This window comes from Marmota flaviventris, chromosome X, assembly GCF_047511675.1.
Source record: "Marmota flaviventris isolate mMarFla1 chromosome X, mMarFla1.hap1, whole genome shotgun sequence".
In the NCBI taxonomy this organism is placed as follows: domain Eukaryota; kingdom Metazoa; phylum Chordata; class Mammalia; order Rodentia; family Sciuridae; genus Marmota; species Marmota flaviventris.
The window spans coordinates 18,769,734-18,790,785 of NC_092518.1; the positions used below are offsets into that span (position 1 = coordinate 18,769,734).

The 21,052-nt window shown below is 36.4% G+C and overlaps 1 protein-coding gene and 1 pseudogene across 1 annotated transcript in view; both read left to right on the forward strand.

Moving 5' to 3' along the window:
• Pola1 (DNA polymerase alpha 1, catalytic subunit) overlaps window positions 1–21,052 on the forward strand; it is a 294,232-nt gene that overhangs the window by 226,575 nt on the left and 46,605 nt on the right. Inside the window, exon 36 of the mRNA XM_027927441.2 lies at window positions 900–996. Within this exon, the coding sequence (XP_027783242.1) occupies window positions 900–996 (97 nt within the window). The remainder of the gene's footprint in view (window positions 1–899; window positions 997–21,052) is intronic.
• Window positions 10,658–10,812, forward strand: LOC114086188 (U2 spliceosomal RNA; annotated as a pseudogene).

Here is a 21,052-nt window from a genome sequence, read left to right on the forward strand (position 1 = left end):
AGGGACTCTTAACCATTGAACTACATATCCAGCCATTTTTTTTATATATATTTTATTTAGAGATAGGGTCCAAGTTCCTGAGGCTGGCTTTGAACTCACAATCCTCCTGCCTTAGTCTCCAGAGTCACTGGGATTACAGGCACATGCAACACCAGGCCACAGTATCTCTTTTAACCTCAGGAGCATCAGCATTCAGCATTTGTGTGCTGAATGAATACTAGTTTCAGACATATCTCTGGTGCTTTGTTGAACTAGAACTTGCCAAAGTTATGAAACATGTTTTGACATGGGTATAATGGAAAACCTTGGTTATTTCATTTCTTGTGCTACTTCTCAGAGGTCATAACACTGCCTACTTAGGATTAGCACAGGGCAGTTGATCAAGATGTTACTCAAGTCTGTGCTTACTTCCCAGTATTGTGTCTGCAAGCTAATCCCCAGTGAAGGCAATAGATTGTCACCACAAGTCAGAAAATTGGGTTCATAGTGTAGCAATATATGTTAAACAGTTTCAGAAATTGTTTAACTTCCTGCTAGCATGGACAGGTCCTAGTTAGGAAGCATGGTACCACTTTTCCCAATTAACAGTGCAAATTGTCACGGGTGCATAGGAATTTGCAATTTGACAAAATCAGTTTTTTGACAGCAGGGGCAGTCAGTCTGCAGCTTTGCAAGTAGTAATCTATGATCGAAGTGGTAGGATTTATTCTGAATTATGAAAGGTATGTATGCTATATGAGTGGGACAAACCATTAGTATGATTCTTTCCTTCTTATTCACCCCCTTTTAAAAAAAATGCTGCTTGATAGGGAAGTTGAAATTAGGGAATATACTCTGCTGAGAGTGATCTCCATCACCCCCCCAATAGTAGTATTCATGTATTTTCTGTTATATTGCAGTATTCTGACAAGTCCCTGTACACCCAGCTGTGCTTTTACCGGTACATTTTTGATGTGGACTATGCACTGGAGAAACTTATTACCGATCATGAGAAAGGTACGTTAAAATACTGTAATTACCTTTGAGTTTAAAGTGGAAATTTGCATCATAAAAGCCAGACCTACTGTGTCAGGCTGTTCACGCAGCATCACATTGCTGTCTCGGAAGCAGGTTGTGGGGGCCTGTGTGAACAGAGGGATCTCCTGCATGAGGGGCGGTGGCATAGGAATCCCCAGCTTTGGCCCCCACAGCCTGTCTCACATTGTTCTCTATTAAAGCAAGGCTTTGGAGGAGGAACGGTACAAAAAGGACTCGTTAATGCTATATTTTGAAAATGCTATTTTCTATAGAGTTTAGTAATTGTAATAAAGTAAGCATAGGCAACGTGATCATTGGGCCTACAAAAACCAGATATTACCACACACAAAAAAAATAGACCTGGAGTGTGTCTCTGCTGTTCACTAAAAGCCTAGGTTCATTTTGAAAGAGAGGGATGGGGTGGAGTTCTTTTATTGACTCCATCCTAAGAGAGTATATAGGTGCCTCAGCCCATATGATCAGATGCTGCCTGGAACCCTCTGCACTTGTCGTTTCCTTATACAAGACTTACAGGCACCGTGGGACTTAATGGGTCTGGGAAAAGCTTTGTTACATAACTTAAAGTATTTGAAAATGTCATGACAAGTGCATGTTTTTTCTCCTACCTGAAAATCACATTGACAACTTTTCTATTACCTGTAAAAAATAAAAAAGGCAAATTTACACATTTTTCTTATTAGTTACCTACAGAGTGTTTATGTTGTTTGTCAGTGAATATCAATTCAACATTTTGTTGGTCGGTATTAGGGCTGGAGGCAACCTCAACGGCATATAAAAACCTCCAAATATTGCTGTATTTCCTCACATAAGAATCCCCATGCTGCCCTTGATTTGGTCGCACTGTTTTCAATTTCAATCATAATTGACTTCAGTTTTTCCATCTCCAAGATAGGCTAGAAATTATTTCTTAAATTGCCTTTACTAACTTGGTTTTTCTGTCCTTAGATATAAAATATTTTACAGCTGACACAGGACTTGGTTTGGATATTAGTATCTTATCCTTAGATGTTCAACAAAGATGGGCTGTCTTCACAGTGTATTTTCCATGAATTAGTAAAATTTATATAGAAAAGAAATTCCTTCTGTCCATTAATAACTAGGTTTTAGAATTTCCATGCATGGCTAACATCTAGCCTATATTTACTTGGAATATCATCAATGGATGTTTTTCTTTAGCCCCCAAAAGCCTTTCCTTAAAGGTGGTCATGAGTTGAAAAAATTAAGTATGGAAGCATTGTGTGTTTCTATTGGGCCAGTTATGTCCTTCTGGGTATCAGTATATTAGAACCTGCTCTCCCATGACTCCTTTCTGAATATGGCCATCTTAGGTTGTTCTCTAGATGTTTTTAGTCTCTAAGGGGATAGAATCCTCCTCCATATAGCTCCAAAATTCCTTTTTGGGAAGTGAATCAGTCTTTTGTGAAGAGCGGTTTTCAAAAAGTCTGGTGACTCTTGGAGTCATGGAGAGAGAGGAGTGATCTGGAAAGTCACTGTGAACTTATTCTGCCTTCTTGGAGAACATTGAGGGGTATAGATTGCTTCCTGGGACAATGGGAGGGAAATATAGTGGCCACTTAGAAGCTTCTCGCTTGGCAAAAGAGAAGTATTGTCAGGATCCGTATACTCAGTTTATTGTAGTCCCGTTTTGCAGTGTGTTTAAGAATGGGGACACCTTTTTTGTTGTTTATTTCTAATAAATACACTACCCAGCAGTTAGGGCAAAAAAAATGGTACTAAGAGAATTATTGACAAGTTCTCTGATGTGTCAGAAGGCTAAAGAAAATTTTTTAAAAAGAAGAGTACAAAATGTATGTGTCTGACAGAAGGAACTTCATGAAATGTTCTGAGAGCCCTTTTATTTTATTTATTGAATTTTAACTGTTGAAACTTTTCTTTAAACTTCCTCTTGCTTATTTATTATTCCTAAGTTATAGTTTAGGAAGGAACCAGTTAGCTGATATTTATGTGCTCAGGGCATTTTCAGATCCTGCAGTGATGCTAATTGGTATTTGGTATTTGTTAGCAGTGGGATTTAAACTGAAACTCTGGGTCATGCTTACCAGTGATCCATGAGCAGAAGTTTCCTAACACATGATATGTTATAAGCTGCCTCCCAAGAGTTTCTTGGGGCATACTAAAGATCCAAATGCATGGTTCCTGTGCCCACATATTCTAATTCTGAAGGTGAGACGTAAAATTTTAGGAAGGTATAACTTTTAGAAAATATTCCTAGGTAATTCTGATGTGCAGTCTATAGTGCAGAGAACAATTATAGAGAGGAAATCCATACATTTAAATTAGTATATATAAAATCACTTGTCCCTTTAAAAGTTGGAATGAAATTCTCTCTTCTGATTTGCTCTTCAAGAGAAACATGCTATAAAAATGAATTTAAAATCTGTGGGAACCAGAAGGCAAATATATTTATTCAATTTGGACCAAGGCCAGAACACCAGTAGACATTAACAGCAGAAGTCCTGTGAAAAGTGATAGTTGTTACACAGAGTTATATCATTAAGAGTGGAATCTAAGTATTGTCTGTCAACAAGTGCCCTGTAACTAGAGTGTGAAGTATTTACTGTAGACTCTCCTTTACTATCAGTACCCTAGCAACATTTCCTTCGCTAAGATTGTTTTACCATTTCCATTATAAAGCCCATATTTTAAGGGTTGTAACTGGATGGTGGTTTTAATTTTTGTTTGAAAGTTGGCAATTTGACTTGGAAAAATCATGTACAAATTATTTGAAAGAGTTTTATTTATTTTTACAGTGAAAAGTAGCTCTGTCAAAGCTTTTTCTGCGCTTTGCTTTCAAACGAAAGTTTACAGACCATTAGTCCATAATGTGAATTAACCCCATTTGGTATTTTTCTCTTTCCTTTAAAATGGTAAAGGACTGTTATTCACTTTGGTGAAGTGTTTACTGCATATTCACTGTAACTACATAACATTTTAGAAATCTTATTTCTGTGGGACTTTGCATTATTATTGTAACTGCTCCAGAATGTACACAGATGACATAATGGATCCAAAGGAGGTTTTAGAGGAACACTGTGGCAATATATGAAGTAAAAATCCATTTCCAGGATGGCAGCATGAAATGGTCCTGTTTGACTGCTTCATCCCATGGTGCCTTAGCCTGAGTAGGGATAAGTGAACAGTTTGAAGAAACCTGGATCAGTTCAAATCTTTGTTCAGTGGCCTAAATTAAAATGCAAGAGGGGAAGAAGTCTCTTATTTTTCTCAAGTAAACCTTTTGTTGTTGTTTATTCAGCAGTAGTAAAAAGCAGTATATGTACATGTAGATCCTATTGTGTGTTGAGTGTGATGCCACATGGCAGAGAAAGCAAGATGGATGGTTGACAGTCCCTGCTCTGGAGGAACTGAGAGTGTGTTAGGGAAGACAGCTTAGTGTGTGGTAAGGCCTGAGAGTCACCACCAACCTGGTCAGATTGTTTTAGAAGCAGAGAAGGAGCCACTAACTCACTTTTTACTTCAGGGTTTGGTCTTTATTTCTAGAAAGAAACTTTTTTTTTCTGTTTGTATTCTTAGCAGATGCATATGTCCTCTGATTCTGTGACAACTAATGTTAGTAGGAAGGTGTATTAGTTTGCTAGAACTGCCAAAACAAAGTACCCCATACTGAGTAGCTTCAACAACAGAAAATAATTTCTTAGTTCTGAAGGCTGGAAGTCTGTGATCAAGGGTGGGTGTCTTCTATGGCTTTTGTCCTTGACCTGCAGATGGCATTTTCTCCTTGTGTCTTCACATGATTTTTCCCTCTGAACCTTATTTCCATTTTATATTTTGACACCAGACATATTGGATTAGGGCCCATCCTAAAGATCTCATTTTAATTTAGTTACTCCTTTAAAGACCCTGTCTCCAAATACAGTCATACTCTAAGGCGTAAAGAGTTAGGATTTCAAATACTATTTCAAGATGAATTCTGGGAGATACCATAACAGATGTTCTTTATTATTATTATTATTATTATTATTATTATTATTAGTTGTTCAAAACATTACAAAGCTCTTGACATATCATATTTCATACATTTGATTCAAGTGGGTTATGAACTCCCATTTTTACCCCGTATACAGATTGCAGAATCACATCAGTTACACATCCACGTTTTTACATACTGCCATACTAGTGTCTGTTGTCATAACAGATGTTCTACATGATGAATTTTCCCCCTTTAAATACATTGCTTTTATCTGCCAGAGTTTGAACACTGGGATTTAGGATTCTGTTGAAGAAAGGAATTGGAATTGCAGGTGGAAACTAAAAGATGGTGATTTAACCTTATAAATAGCATCTGTTAAGAAGCCTGACTTCTTGGGCTGGGGTTGTGGCTCAGTGGTAGAGCACTCGCCTCACATGTGTGAAGCACGGGTTCAATCCTCACATAAAGGTATCGTGTCCATCTACAACTAAAAAAAAAATTAAAAGAAGAAGAAGAAGCCTTACTTCTCAACGAGAGTGTCTTTAAGCTTAGACAGACTATCTTCAGATCACCTCTGTTTCTTGCAAAGGGTTGTAGGCAAGCCTCCAGTTTCCCATCTGTAAAGATTGCTGTGCTATGCTGTGCTTGCTTCTCTCAATCAGATGAAATCTTGTATTCACTTCTCCTTGAGCTATGGTCTCACCTGCTTTCTTTACTTGATTTTTTTCTTAAACTTCAGTTTCTTGTTATTGCCTCTTTTTTTTTTTTGGTGTTGGGAATTGAACCCAGAGGACTCTACCACTGAGTTACATCCCCAGTCCTTTTTATTTTTTTTATTTTGAGATAGAGTCTTGCTCTTTTCTCTGCACAGTGTGTACCACTAGGCCTGTCTTTCTGTCTTTTCTCTATGCCAGATGGTAACATCTGCAAGGCATTTCTTATTTCCATTAATACCACCCAGAATTAGGCTGTCCATTTGTAAGGTACTTGATAGTTTCCCATTGTCCTTTCACATGTGTAACACAAGTCCTCCCAACAGCCTTGTGAGGCAGCAGTGGATAACGCCCATTATATTGATGAAGAAATTAGTTATGTAAATGTCCCCAATTTTATGTTCCCATAGTCCCCTTTTGAGTGCCATTCTCATAGAGCTTATCCTGAATTATTTTATTTTACATTCTCTTTCACTCAGTTCATGGAGACAGAGGGTTGTATCCTGTTTGTGATTTTGCCCATTGTAGCCAGCTCACTCACACAAGCAATTTTAAGGATTTTAGAAAAATTGGTCCTAGGAAATGCTTCTGTACATTACTGAGAAGCAATCTGAAGTACAGTTGTAGAACCTCCTATAGTGTTTGGCTTGAACTCGGGTTTGCTGTAAATTGAAGTTATGGAAGTTCCTTGACATGTGCAAATTAAATGTGTTGCTTCAACTCTTTACAAGTGATGCTAAAGGCAAGTGATAAGTTGTATCTGTCACTTTGCTGATACCAAATTTGAATTGAATGGAAAGAATATCAAGTCACTTGCCAGACATGGTGGTACACACCCATAATCCCAGAGACCTGTAAGGCTGAGGCAGGAGGATTGCAAGTTCAAGGTCAGCCTTGGCAATTTAGTGAGACCCTGTCTCAAAATCAAAAATAAGAAAGGTTGGGGATGTAGCTCAATGGTAGAGCACCCCTGGGCTCAAATCCCCAGGAACCGCCCCCACCACCACCACCACCACCAAAAAAGTAGTCTGTGTCAGCTTGGTCCATTTAGTCTTTTTTTTTTTTTTGGTGCTGGGGATTGAACCCAGACGTGCTTTACCACTGAGCCACATCCCCAGCCCCTTTAATTTTTTTTTTTTTTTTTAATTTTGAGACAGAGTCTTGCTAAGTTGCTGAGACTGGCCTTGAACTTGCAGTCCTCCTGCTCCATCCTCCCGTGTCACTGGGATGACAAGCATGTGCCTCTGTGCCTCTTTTTAAAGCCCATTTGTGTTGGGTTATTCCACTGAAAAACTGTTTTTAGAGATGAACCTTTTCTTTGTTTTTAGGAGCTAATACCAGGTAAAGTACACATAAAACAATTCACACCTACTAAATACACAAAAAATGTAAGCAGAAATTCACTTAAGGGGCCAGGGATGTGGCTCAAGCGGTAGCGCGCTTGCCTGGCATGCGTGCGGCCTGGGTTCGATCCTTAGCACCACATACAAACAAAGATGTTGTGTCCGCCGATAACTAAAAAAAACAAAAATAAATATTAAAATTCTCTCTCTCTCTCTCTCTCTCTCTCTCAAAAAAAAAAAAAAAAAGAAATTCACTTAAAGTGTCTGTTCTTCTTAAAATTCTACCTTTTATCATTGTGAAAACAGTTTTGTTTATAAAAATAGGTTTTGAGATGGGTAACTTTAAGCTCAAGTTTCCTTTGATTTTATTTTCTTGCAAATAACTAATAATGTGGGTTTTTTTTTTTTCTTTTAACAGTTCCATTGATGAGTTTAAGGGAAGTTTTATGGTAGGAGGCTCTAAGTTGGCAATTAAGAACAAACAGTTAGCCACCTGTTTGTGATTAGGAAGTGATTGTAGAAATCTGTAAAAAATTTTGAAAACAGGAAAGTGGGAGTTTTTGTTGTTATTGTTATATGTTACTTAGTTTTACTGTTTAAAAGGAAAATATAATGTAATGCTAAAGTACAAAACTAAATAACAATTGTGATTGTAATTTGTGGTGATGTGCAAGGTGAAAAAATAAGTAAGGAACACTAGAAATTTATAGTCACTATCTATGGATTATAGACCATTTTTATTTTCTCCTTTATACTGTTATCTAATTCCTAAATTATAATCTGATCATGTACTGCTTTATAATAAAAAAATGAGGAGCACTGAAATTTTACAAAGAAATAATTTTACTCAACTTGAAATAATTATTCAAACAATTTAGCAATTGAGGGAGAAAACAACATAGAAATGAACTCAAATCAGCTTTTTTCTCCATGCAGTTTTTTTCCAAGAACCTAAGACCTTATTACTCAAAGTGTGATCAGTACACTATCAGCGTCAGCATCACCTGGGAGCTTGTTATAAATGCAAAATATTGGGCCCTCTCTAGATCTACTGCATCAGCATCTGCATTTTAACATGATCCCCAGGTGATTCCTAGGCATATTAAAGTTTGAAAAGCACTAATTCAAACGATTCTCCCCTCTTAGTAACTAAAGCCTAATTTCAAATCCTACTTCCATTTTACTCTTTCATTGGTTAGGGCCATCCTTTTGGTAAAATTTTAAAATGACAAATATGCAAGGTACAGAAGGGCTACCCAAGTTTAAGATAGACTTCACATTATATTCTGACCCTTTGAAATATATTTTGTAATTAAGCTAAAAATGTAGTTTTCTGACAAAGGCTAGGAGAGGGGACAAAAGCAAGAAAGCATGAGCTCTTCTATTTTGTTTCTTCTTAACTAGAAGGAACAAGGGAGGAGTAAATTAGGATTTTCAAAATAGCTTTCAGCTTCTCAAGATTAGTGGCTTATAAAAGAGAGAAGTGGAATGTAGTTCTACACCCTCTTTATGTAAGGGCCTTTCTACACAGACCCAAAGTGAAGTCTCACCCAAACACTACATTCTGAACCTCATTAGAACATTGATTTTAGCATGTTTGTAAAGATTTCAAGGCCTTGAACTAGATTTTTGTAAATGGAAACCAGATTCTTTTTCTTATATTTTGGTACCCAAAAGTTTACTTTGAAATTTAATTTTCCTACTGTTGTTTACTTTTATGTGCAGTTTTTATGCTCACCACAATAAAGACAAAGTAGTTATTTCCATTGGCAGCATGGAGCCCCATCACAAGGTTTTGCTTTTCAGAGTACTGCCTGCTTTGTTTTCATTTTTGTTTTATTTTTAACAAAAAATGACTTTACGATATAACAGAAGAGAAACTACATTTCCCAGAAAATCATCTCCTTAATTGCTTTGCCCAAAAGTAGAAGTGCCTTCCTTGTCTCTGTACATTTTCTGTCATCTTCTTTTTGATAGTTAAAGTAATATATGAAAGTTGCCATGGTTTGGGCAGCAAACTTCTGGATTCTGATGTTGTGTCTTTAAGCCCATTTCTGTAAATATGCACTCATCCTTTGCATTTTTTATGTATACTGGGACCTACAGGCATTCTATGATAACAGCCATGTGACTTAATTTATACAATCATTTCCAATTACTGTCTTCTAAATGGGTAGGTTCCTTTCCTCTTTGTAGTGACACAGCAACACAAACAAAGGCACCAGTGTTGCATAGCTAGGTGATAAAGTAAGTGGTGGTTGGTGGTCTTCATTTGCAAAGATATTGTTATTTTTGGAAGGATAAAAGTGGGAAGAACCTGATAAGATTTTCTTTCATGTACTTTTTAAAGATACACTTCTATCACCAATGACGGAAAAAATATTAAACAGTTTTCAAGCAGTTAGATCATAATGTGAGCTAATCACTTTATTTTGAAGAAAAGTATTTTTAAACAGTCGAGCTAGTGAATTTACTTTTAAAATGTATTGTGCTTACACAGTAGATGGTTTTATTTCCATGATGTTTTTTACTACATAATTATACATCTTAATTACGTAATTACTATCATAATTATTATGTAATTGCATGTACTTCCACTAATTACAAAATCAGGAAGTGTAATTATCTAGTAAAAACTTTATGAAATTTCATGCACTAAAAATTACTTAAAAGGCTATTCCAGTGGTCTAGTGGAAGGCTTTCCATGGTTAGTCTTCTTAGTCATGACTTTAGAAGTTGAACTCATAGGCCAGGACAAGGAGGACAACTACAAACAGACCAACACTAAACTGAGTTTTATAGGTAAGATCGTCTCTATCCTTTTTGAGTTAAAGTTCAGGAGCATTTTAATTTCTTTGTGACTATGGATTTGTGGTATGAACATTTTATGTTTGAGGTAGCTATCACAAAAACTGTCAATGAAAAGGGCAGTTGTTTCTTAGAAAAGATTGGTTAATATAATTGGCAATCAAGACATTTAGGTTACAGAACAGCCAGGCATTCTGTGATTTTATAATGTGAATGACTTAGTTAGCTATCTCTGTCTTTTAAAGCGATAATAATAATAATATTCACTATTTTTTGTTTTTGTTTTTAGTTTGGACAGGATTTTTTCCAGTTTGTGTTTATATTTACTAAGACTTGAGCAAACATATCAAAAGAGCACATTCTTTTTCTACTACTTGATGTCAAAAGCAGCTTTTGAGACATAAACATAAAATGCACAAACATGTAACATCAGACCATAAATCAAGACAGAAGGTTTAATTCAATAAAGCTATGATGCCTTTACCATTCAAAACGACATACAAATTGCACAGTGAAACAATAGTCATGACAGCAAATTAGATATGACATCTAAATTACACTACAAAGAGAAATCCCAGAACCATTTTTTGGTCTGTAGAAGTCTATTTTAGCCCAGGTTTAAAACCCAATCCAGAGACTGCTTTATTGTCTAAGTGGGGTAATGTTGTAGAAGACTAATTGGAGGTTGGTTGAATTAATTGCACATTAATTAGGAGGAAAGGGCTTATAATACTCATGGCAGAGAAGAGAATAGATCCTTTAAGTATCATGATAGAATGTACTGTAAGTTTTAGCAATGAATATTAATCACTTCTTGGCCTTTTGGCTGAGATCAAGTGTAGGAATTAATATCAAATGATCAATATTTGTGTAACATGTATGTTATCTACTATGATATAACCTAAATAAAGCACTTGGGGGTTAAAAATGGTTATACTAAGTTTTCTTTCCCCCAAATTAGTGTTTTTCATTAGAAGTATATTGAAATACCCACTTAAAATGTATCACAGTAACTTCTTTTGAAAAGGAAGTCTTAAATTTTAAAAGGTTCATTCAGCTCTGTAATCTTAGAAGCAGATGATGTTTCATTTCCTCTTAGGGCATTCTATAAAGACACACTCTTCATAATTTTATCGGTTATTGACATGGTGACTTTTTATATCAGCTAAAATTTCTAATAAATGTGAATTTTTAAAAGTTAGTGAACAATATGAAAATACCAGTCCCATTTGCTTCAAGCAAATTTTAGAGGATTTATAGTCATTCAGAAGGGTTTCATGGTCTCAGAAATGTTTGGGATTTAAACAGGTTTAGTCTGACTCTGGTATTTTCCTCTTGTTAGGTAGGGATTCTTTTTAAATTGCATATTCTTTTCTTCATTTACTTAGCCCAGAATTTAATGTCTTAATCATTTCTTATTTGCCTTAACTCTATTGCAGTAACGTTTCTTCTCATGGTTTCAAAAGTATTTATGCTCCCCGAGAGACAGCACTGCCTCTCACACATCCCTTAATTTTTTGTTTTTGTTTTGATGGTTGAGGTTTTTTGTTTGTTTGTTTAGTTTTGTTTTTTACCAACTGCTTGTGTTGTACCAGAATAGCCTTTAATGGTTAAATGTTTGCTTAGTCCTCATCTTTCCCATTACAGTGCAGATTTCATTTTGAAACTGACATAATGTTTACACTGACTTTCTATTTTGCTTTGCTTTCTTGCTTTTCATCTAAATTGATATAGGTCTTCATTGTCCTCTATAATTCTTTAAATTTTTCAAATTATCTAAGGGAATCAACCATAACTTTTGAAGTCTAATAATGGTCCTATGATGTCTCCAGTTACCCTATAGCCCCAGGCCCAGATCTGATGTTGATTTTCACATTATTAGTCAGTCCCCATTTATTGTTCTATGCAGTACTGTCATGTCTATAATGCTACCCCTCATATATAAAGAAAAACCCATCATTGAGTTGACTCATTCCTAGAGTAGTTCTTCCTGTAGTTGTCATGAATTTATTCAGATTCATGTGCTTTCTCCTACCTTGTGTCTAGAAGACAGCAACTAGACAGAATTAGCCACTTGTCATTGCATTAAATTGACTAACATTAATTGCATTCTCCCTGGTTAATGGCCCTGGGAAACCTTCTCTCCTTGGTCTGTGAGCCAAGCACGCCTACCATCTCTTGGAACTTAAGGCTTGAACCAGATGTGCTCCAAAAAAGATAGGTTTTCTGGTAATTTTATACTTTGATGTACTTTACTTGTTTTAAGAAATTGTTGTAAACTCAAATTCACAAACAAAAGGATCACAAAACTAGGTCTGTGTGTCTTTTTCTCTGTCCCCTTTTCTTGCCCTGCACTTGTTTGACCCAATTCATTCAAGGAGTGAGTCTCTGCCCTATGTGATATGTAAAGGACACAATTGTAAGCAAGACCTAGTTCCTGCTTCTAGAGGTAGTACTACTCTGTGTGTGTGTATGTGTGTTGCTAGAGATCAAACCCAGGACCTCATGCATGCTAGGCAAGTGCTGTATCACTGTTGTATACTCCTAACACTAGAGGTGATACTGCTTCTGATGCCTTGCTTATTCATGCATTCATCCTCTAAATACCTACTTTTTATAGGACTTGATACTTTCTTTTTATTTTGCAGTGCTGGGGATCAAACCCAGAGCTTCACACATGATACTACTGAGCTACACCTTCAGCCCTTAGGACTTTGCTGTTTTATCGAGAACACACACATCCATTATCTTTTACTTTTTCCTATCCAGTCTTGTTAGACAGGGTTAGTTAACATTTTTTCAGATGAAAATACAACCTCAAAGACATGAAATGACCAAGATTTACAGAAACTGAGCATCTGCTTCGAGGAAAGTTTCCTAGTAGAGACGGAATCTGAGTTGGGCTTTGGAAAGTGGGTACGATTTTAATAGACATAAATGTAGTCATGTACTCTGAGGCAAAGTTTTGTCTTACTTTTCTTTAAGCTCTCTTGCTTATCTACCTCTTATAAATCAAAAAACCACATCTGACAAATGCATGGTGATTTTAAAGCATGTCTGAATTGGAATATAGTCTAAAAGTGCTTACTAAAGAAGCTGGCCTGTGTAAAGCTTTAAGCCCAGGACTATAAACTGGAAGGGCAATTGCTCTTTACTCCCGGATGTAACCGAGGGTGGTACTTTGAAATAAATTGATCCATCCTTCAGGATATGTCTGTCAAAAGTGTATCAAAATGTTTCCCTATCTTAAATTAATTCAGACTATAATAATGTAAGTATTTTGACATGAATATGTTACATACTGTGATATATTCACTTACCTTAAAACAGACATCTTTAGCTTTAAAAGAAAAAGAAGTATGGTTAGACAAAACAAAACAGAAATAGGAATTAAAAGGAATGAATGATTGATTTTACTAGTTTTATTTAGAAGATAAAAATAAAGTCTCATTAGCATTGTTGACCATAGGATATGAAAATGTTTTACTTAAAACATGATTTTTTAACTAATGTGGTCAAAGTGTAAACATATGTGGGGCCTGTTTATAAGTCACTGTTTACTGCTGAAGTAACTCCTATGTTTTATTGGCATATTTTAAATTGTCTTATCCAAAAAAAGCATCGATGCTGAAAAGTCAATCAAATCCAAGATAAAGAAGCCTGAACCTGAGTCTGTCTAAAGAAAATTATTCAATAGAGCACACTCTGGTCTCTGTTAGTGAAGGTTTTATCACTTTTAACAAATGTGCCACAGTAAATTTATTAGTATGCTACAAAGAAATTTTCAAAATAATTAAGACTAAACTACACTTGTCAAAATAAATGAATGAAATACAATTTTGAATCATCTTTCTTCACTTATTGCTCATTTACATAATTCAGTAACTTACACAGGAGTCTTTCAGTCATTGGTGTGAATTAGCAAGGTTCTGCTATTCCTTGTTGTACAGGCAGGAATTATGCTACCATGTAATTAGCTATTCCAGACATGGACTAACGGGAAATACCAAAGGGCACAGCAAAATCTAAAGAGACAAGGCAGGGAATCTAAAGACAAGAGACAATCAAAGACACCCAACAAACTCAAGCTGGTAGACCACAGGGAATTCTGAATGAAGCCTCTTAATTTATTTTGAGAATAAGAAATCAGTAGTATGAGAGAAATCTCAACAAGATTAGCTGACTAAGCCTACTTAAAAAAAAAATCTCTATAGTGCATGGTGCGCCAGGTTAACCACTCCTGTTTGTTAGTCTGTATACAGCTCAACAAATAGCCAGCAAAGCTTTTCATGGGTATATAGTGGCTTTCCATTGAGGTTTTCACTCTTTGAAGGAGGTCGTTTATACCAATGAGATCTGTAGATGCAAATTGCTTTCCCTATATGTGAGGGGTCATTCCTTTCACAGCCCACTTGCTCATCTCTTTTATAGAGGTTTTGTTATTTTTGTACAGCTCCCAAAGGAATGATGGGAATTGTGCCCCACCCCCCATCTAACTTAGCATCCAAATCTTTTTCCTCCAGCTCTGTGAAACTTTTGTGTGCTGATCTTTGGGAACAAAACAGGCTGTTGGCAGCAGCCTTTAGCTCTGAATCAGGAAACTTTTTTTTTCCTTCTTTCAACCTAAAATATCATCTCTTTAGATTTGCCTCTCTTGCTCACCTTATTCTAAGGAAATATCTTTTTCATTATAGCAGTGTCACTGTAACATGCTAGGACATGTGGGAAATTCTTGGAAGCAGTATCCTCAAAATGTCATTTTTAGTTTGGCTCCAAAATGGTGTAAGCTCATAGGAACTAGAACAGAGAAAGTGAAGGGAACAATTTAAGGGTTAGTTACAAAAGCCTAACTGATCCTATCACTGAAGCAGAGGGAAAGCTAATACCTGTCTTTTGCCTAGGCTTTAAGGAATTACAGACATTCCAAGGTTCTAGCCTTTGGGTAGGAGGAGCTTCAGGCACACTGTGTGAATGCTCTGTAAATATTTGGTGTTTCCTTCCTCCCTCCCTCCCTCTAGTATTTGTTGAGCACCAAGGACGCTGACTTAGGCTTCTCAAGAGCAGTATAGGGTAATCCAGCTCTTGGAGCCAAGGCTCAGTGCATGTTTTAGCTTTCTATTCCTTAATAGATAAGTGAAGTTGGGATGTGTGACTTAACCCCTCTACCGCCACACTATAAAACTGCAAGGAGAATAGTACCTGCCTCCTAGGGTTCTAAATTAAACAGATTAATTTAGAACAGGGCAATGTGTAAAATGCCTAGAACAGTGCCTGTCACATGACAAGCATATAATAAATGTCAGTTGATTTTATTATTTCTGACAATAACTTTTTGTCCAAAGCACTATTATAGTACTTAGTAGTCTAGTTACTGTTACTGCATTGCTTTCTGCAGCCTGTCGATGACCATATTTTGTTCAGATTTGTGCCACCAAATGCTAATGTACAGTGCTAGACATGTGGTGAATGGTCCCTACTCACAATGAGCTTAAAATTTGTCTTAATAGCTGTTTTCTCAGGGTTTTGTGAGGGAGGGATGGTACTAGGGATTGCACTGGGGCACTCTACCACTGAACTACATCCCTAGCCCTCTTTACTTTTACTTTTGAGAGAGGGTCTCACTAAACTGCTGAGGCTGGCCTGGAATTTATAATCCTCCTGCCTGAGCTTCCTGAGTAAGGAATGTACTTCCTGAGTACATGATTACAGACATGTACCACTACATCCAGTAGTTTTCTTATTTATTAAAATAGCATTCATAAAGTGTATGAAAAAATATAAATTTAATTCTCAGTTATCTGTACTTAATGGAAGAAATTGAAACACAAACATCTGTTTTTTGTCTGTCCCTTTGCATATTTTCCACTAATACTAAACAATCAGTAATAACAGCTTTTTTTCTAAGGAGAGTAAAGAAAAGTTGTAATTGTTTGAGGAACGTCAGCCAGAACAAGTTCCAAATCATGTACCTTTTAGCAGAATAATTCTTAACCAGGATGTATCTTTTGCACTTTTAGAAATGACTGGGGACAAGACAGCTGTGTATTAAAAAAAAAAAAAAACTCCACAGGTGATTCTGTTGCACATGCACAGTGATGAGAACCTCTGAGTTAGTGAAACTCTTCAAACTTTAATATTGCTTCTTGTCAAATATGCATTAAGTCTGACTTTGATATAGAAAAGAAGACTGGGTGGCATCTAGATAACAATTTAAATAGACACTAGAAAGGAAAATGAAGTCAAACACAAGAATATTTCCTAGATAAAGGAGGCATTTATGGTGCTATATGAGCTAATATAGCATCAGAGATAAAGTGAAAGAAAAAATAGTCTAGAGAAAAGAAAGCAAGAAGAAACTGTTCTCTGGTAATGAGCAAACTGAAGATGAAATAAATGCATTTCAACAAAATTGGCTACAAAGCTCCTGTTATTTTCCCCTATTAACTTACTAGAATAGGGCTGCCGAGAGTGGGGGATCCTTGAGGATACTGGATGGGTGAGTGAGAAGGTATTAAGGTGGAGGCTAGCCCAATTGTTATAATTAGGAGCCTCCACAGTTTGATTTTCCCATTTCCTGTCTTCTACATGCCTTGAAGCCCAGATGGATTGATCTTGGGAGGAGCAGCTTTCTTCAAGTTTCAAAATGTTACCCATCTCCCAAGTTGCTTGGGACTAGATGGTACTAGTAGTAGGAGTAGAGGCTTTAAGAGGATACTCCTGGGTGCCATGTTCATACCCCGGGGTTACTAATTTTGTGGTCCTGGAACTAGAAAATAGTCTCAGATCATCCCCCTTTTGCCTTGGAGGATTGGGACTGCACCTGATTGGTATCCTCAGATTATACTCCTTACTAGTCCCGTGGTAGGCTTTAGTTTATGTGGTTTCCCTGCCTAGATTGCCAGCTTTAATCCAGTATTTGTCTGTTCATATTCTAGTCATATTTTAAGGCCTCACAAGTATAAGTGATCTTTTTCCTGCAATCCTGAACACTATTTTTCTTACATCATAACTCTTTGGAACAAGTGCCGTGCTTGATAAGTTATTACATGTCTGATGGTAACTTACACACAATAGGAACCTAATAAATGGTGTGTGGAATTGTTTTCTAGAATGTAACTTTCTGAGTTATCCTCTTTTCTCTGCTATTTCCCATCATACCCTCCAACTGTATCATAAAATGTTTTTCCATCCACGTATCTACACATTCATTGAATATTAGCCCTACCATCTCCTCACTGCACATGGACTTAATTCCCACCTTAATTTGCCTGCTCTCTTGACAATTTCCACCAGAATTGGGCTATTATATCATGCATACATAAAGTCCAGCCTACTCATTCCTTTGTTTAAACCTTTAAGTTCTATTAATTAAATTGATACCCAGTTATATTATGGAATAAATTTAAAGAATCTGAAAAGCATACTTCAAATGAAGGCTGTCCTTTCCTAGGCCCATTCCTTCCTCCCTCAGAACCTATATACATAGGATAGCAGCTAGCCATTTTGCTTGCCGGTTTATCTACTGATATACAGTTCTAGCTCTTTAATGACCTTGCTATCTTTAAATTTCTCCCAGCACTCCAACAAATTTGTGATTTAGTTGGCTAGCCTTTATTGTATCTTTAAATGTCTGGAGGCTGGCTCCAGATAGCTCTCCTGAAGTTGGGAAGGTAAGGAACTGCTGAGAGACTTGCACACTGGTCTTCTCTTATCTCTCCCTGGGACCCTCAGTGGAGCAGCATGCAGGCACATATGCTGATGTCAATGTAGGTTTGTAAACAGTTCTATTAGTAGGCTGGGGCTGGGGGTGGTGGTGCATAGTAAGCCCACAAGAAATCTGGAGATATCTATGTCTTGGGTGTAACCTGCAAGACATACTCTACTAGTAATCATTGCATAATATAATTGCAGGAGACTGAGCAACTTAGAAAATGTATTCCTGGCTTGCCACTGACTCACTTTGTGGTATGGGCAAACCATTATTACTCTTTGATTTAGTTGTCTTATTTGTTCAAAAAAGGAAAAAATAGCATGTGTTTAAAAAGTGCTCTGAAAATCCTCTGAAAGGAGGTCTGTAAGTGCAAAGTACCTTTGTTGTTTTTATTATTATTATTAGTGTTCTGTATGATTTTGTTTTATGCCATGTAGGTCACAGATGTGTCAATTCTTCTCATTGATAAATTACACAACACTTTCATCTCACTCTCGTTCATAACATTGATAGCAGTTTAGCACATCTTTATTTTAGCCACAGTTAAAGTTATGTCCAAAATAGATCTCATTAATAAATATAATTACCAAATTAAATAGATCTATACTACTTTCTATTGTTTTTTTTCTCCTCAAAAAAAAATGTGGTTACCAACAACTACTAAATGAGACCTTTAATTACTGCCAATCTTCTCTTGAAAGTAACGGTGCTTATCTTGAGTACTTTGAACTGTAAGTGGTATTCGGTACACAGTGGGGTTGTAATGCGATTATGAAGTGTACAAAGTTAGTGATAAATAAGCATGATAAACCATATATTTGTATTAGAAATAATATTTGAATTGTCAACTGAATAAAAAGGCTGCAACTGCTGGTTCTTTGGGGTGCGCATATGATAAAAATAAAATATAAGTAAGTATACTTGGAATAAAAAATTTTGTACACTTCCATATATAGTACAGCAGCCTTTAAATTTCAATGAGTTTTTGAATATACAACATTTAAATTACTGGAAAAATTAAAAGATTTGCTTTGTCTTCTGATAGGTTTTCCTAATTTGTGTGTGTGTGTGTGTGTTAATCTCTTAGCTCATTCATCAGTAGAGACTTTTGGCTTTTATGTAAAAAGACTTGTTCTCTCCCAGGTTTCCAGTAATTTTCCAGTGAAGTAACAATGAAAATTTTATTTCTCTGTAATTACAGTGGAACTTGGGTATAAAATTATGCAAAAATAACAAAATTTTTCTTTCCCCTCTCTTTTGGTACTGGAGATTAAACTCAGGGGTACTGAACCACTGAGTCATATCCCCAGTCCTTTTTTGTATTTTATTTAGAGACAGAATCTTACTGAGTTGCTTAGGGCCATGCTAAATTGCTGAGGCTGGCTTTGAACTCTTGATCCTCCTGCCTCAGCCTCCCGAGCTGCTAGGATTACAGGCATGCACCACCATGCCTGCCTCCCCCCACCCCCCTGCCTTTTTAGTAATTAACATTGTGAATTTCATTTCTATTTCACAAACAGGTCCAATGAGGAGTAAATTGTGTGCTTGTATTTGTAAGAATGTTGTAAGACATGGGGCCCTGGAGAAGGAAGGATAGTTGCCACAAGGTCTTAAAAACCAGACTCACACCATATATGTCATTCTAAATTATTTAGTTTGCCTAAAGAATACTTAAAATTTTTAGTCAGTTGTGCATATTTTTAACATGAAGATTTTCAACAAAAAGGCACATTTTGCTGGGTACAGTGGTGCATACCTGTAATCCTAGCCATTCAGGAGGCTGACACAGGAGGATCACAAGTTCAAGGCCAGCCTCAGTAACTTAGTGAGGCCCTAAACAACTCAGTGAAATCCTGTCTCTAAATAAAATTCAAAAACAGCTGGGGATGTGGCTCAGTGGATAAATGCCCCTGAATTCAATCTCTGGCACAAAATTAAATAAATAAATAAATAAATAATGAAAGGGCTGGGAATGTAGCTTGGTGGTATAGTGCTCCTGGGTTCAATCCCTAGTACCAAAAAAAAAAAAAAAAAACAAAACACATTTCTACCTTTCTTGTAAGAAATCAGCATCTGACTAGATTAGGTCAACATTCTGAATAGCTACAATTGGTGAAGGTAAGTAGCACCTAAGCAGTTTAGATAGAACATGGATTATCCAGTTTGCCATAGCCTCACCACATCCCACTTCATTCATTTCTGTTGCCTGTGTGGGTACTGTAGGTTTTTATTTGCTAAAAATATCTGCATGTTTTCCCCACCCCCTTTTTTAACCAAAAAGGAAAGAATAAGAAGACATAAAACTTGGGGATTTAAAAAGTAAAAGATATAAAAAATGTACAAATCATTTAAAGATACTATTAAATAATTATATGATCTTGGACTTTAAAGTCCAAATAATGTAAAAAGATAAAACATAGTAGGTAACCCTCTCTATCATGTAGTTTTCAAAGTACCAACATGTCCTTCATTCTCTGATTTTTCACAATATCTCAGGGAGTAGGATAACAGTTACATACTCATTTCACCAATGAGAAAACCAAGTATTGGTGAGGGTCATTAACTTGTTCAAATTTGCTAATTTGTCCAAATTTACAACTGCTAAGTATTGGCTTTGAGGTATGGCTCATCTTCAGACTGTCCAAATTTTCTGCCAGTGATCAAAAGCTCTTTATCTGTGTTGTCCACACACAGCTATTGATCTCTTGAATGTGGCTAGTGCTGCTGAAGAACTGAAGTTTCAGTTGTATTTAGTTTTAAGTAATTTTTTTAATATATATATATATATATTTTTTTTTTTAGTTTTCAGCGGACACAACATCTTTATTTGTATGTGGTGCTGAGGATTGAACCCAGCGCCGCGCGCATGCCAGATGAGCGTGCTATTGCTTGAGCCACATCCCCAGCCCATAGTTTTAAGTAATTTAAATGGAAAAAATCACACATGCCTAGTGGCTTCCTTATTAGTCAGCATGGAACTCAAGAGTTTTTTTTCCTCCTTAATCTCATGAGTCTGTTAAATACAGAGATCTTTTTTTTTTTTTAAGTTGTGTAGATGGACACAATACCTTTATTTTGTTTATGTGGTGCTGAGGATTGAACCCAGTGCCTCACATGTGCTAGATAAGTGCTCTACCACTGAGCTACAACCCTAGCCCCAGAGACCCTTTTAATAAGCTTCATCAAAAGGTTTCTGTAGGGTCTTCCAGTATCTTACTCATGTGGCAAGCATTTGTTCCACCAGAATTTCAAGATATGTTGAATATCTCTCTACATAGGTTTCCCTCCATAAAGGCTTCCATTGCATACAATAACATTCTTTCTAACAAAGTAGGGGGTCTCAGTGCTAAGATTCTTGTATACAGAATCTGCTGAAATTTCTAGTTCAGATAAAGAATATAATTTGAGTTCTATCTGGACATCTAAAATGTGTAATGATAGTCTCCTTCCCTCATCTTTTCTGTGGCCTAGGATATTAGTGGCTGTTTTG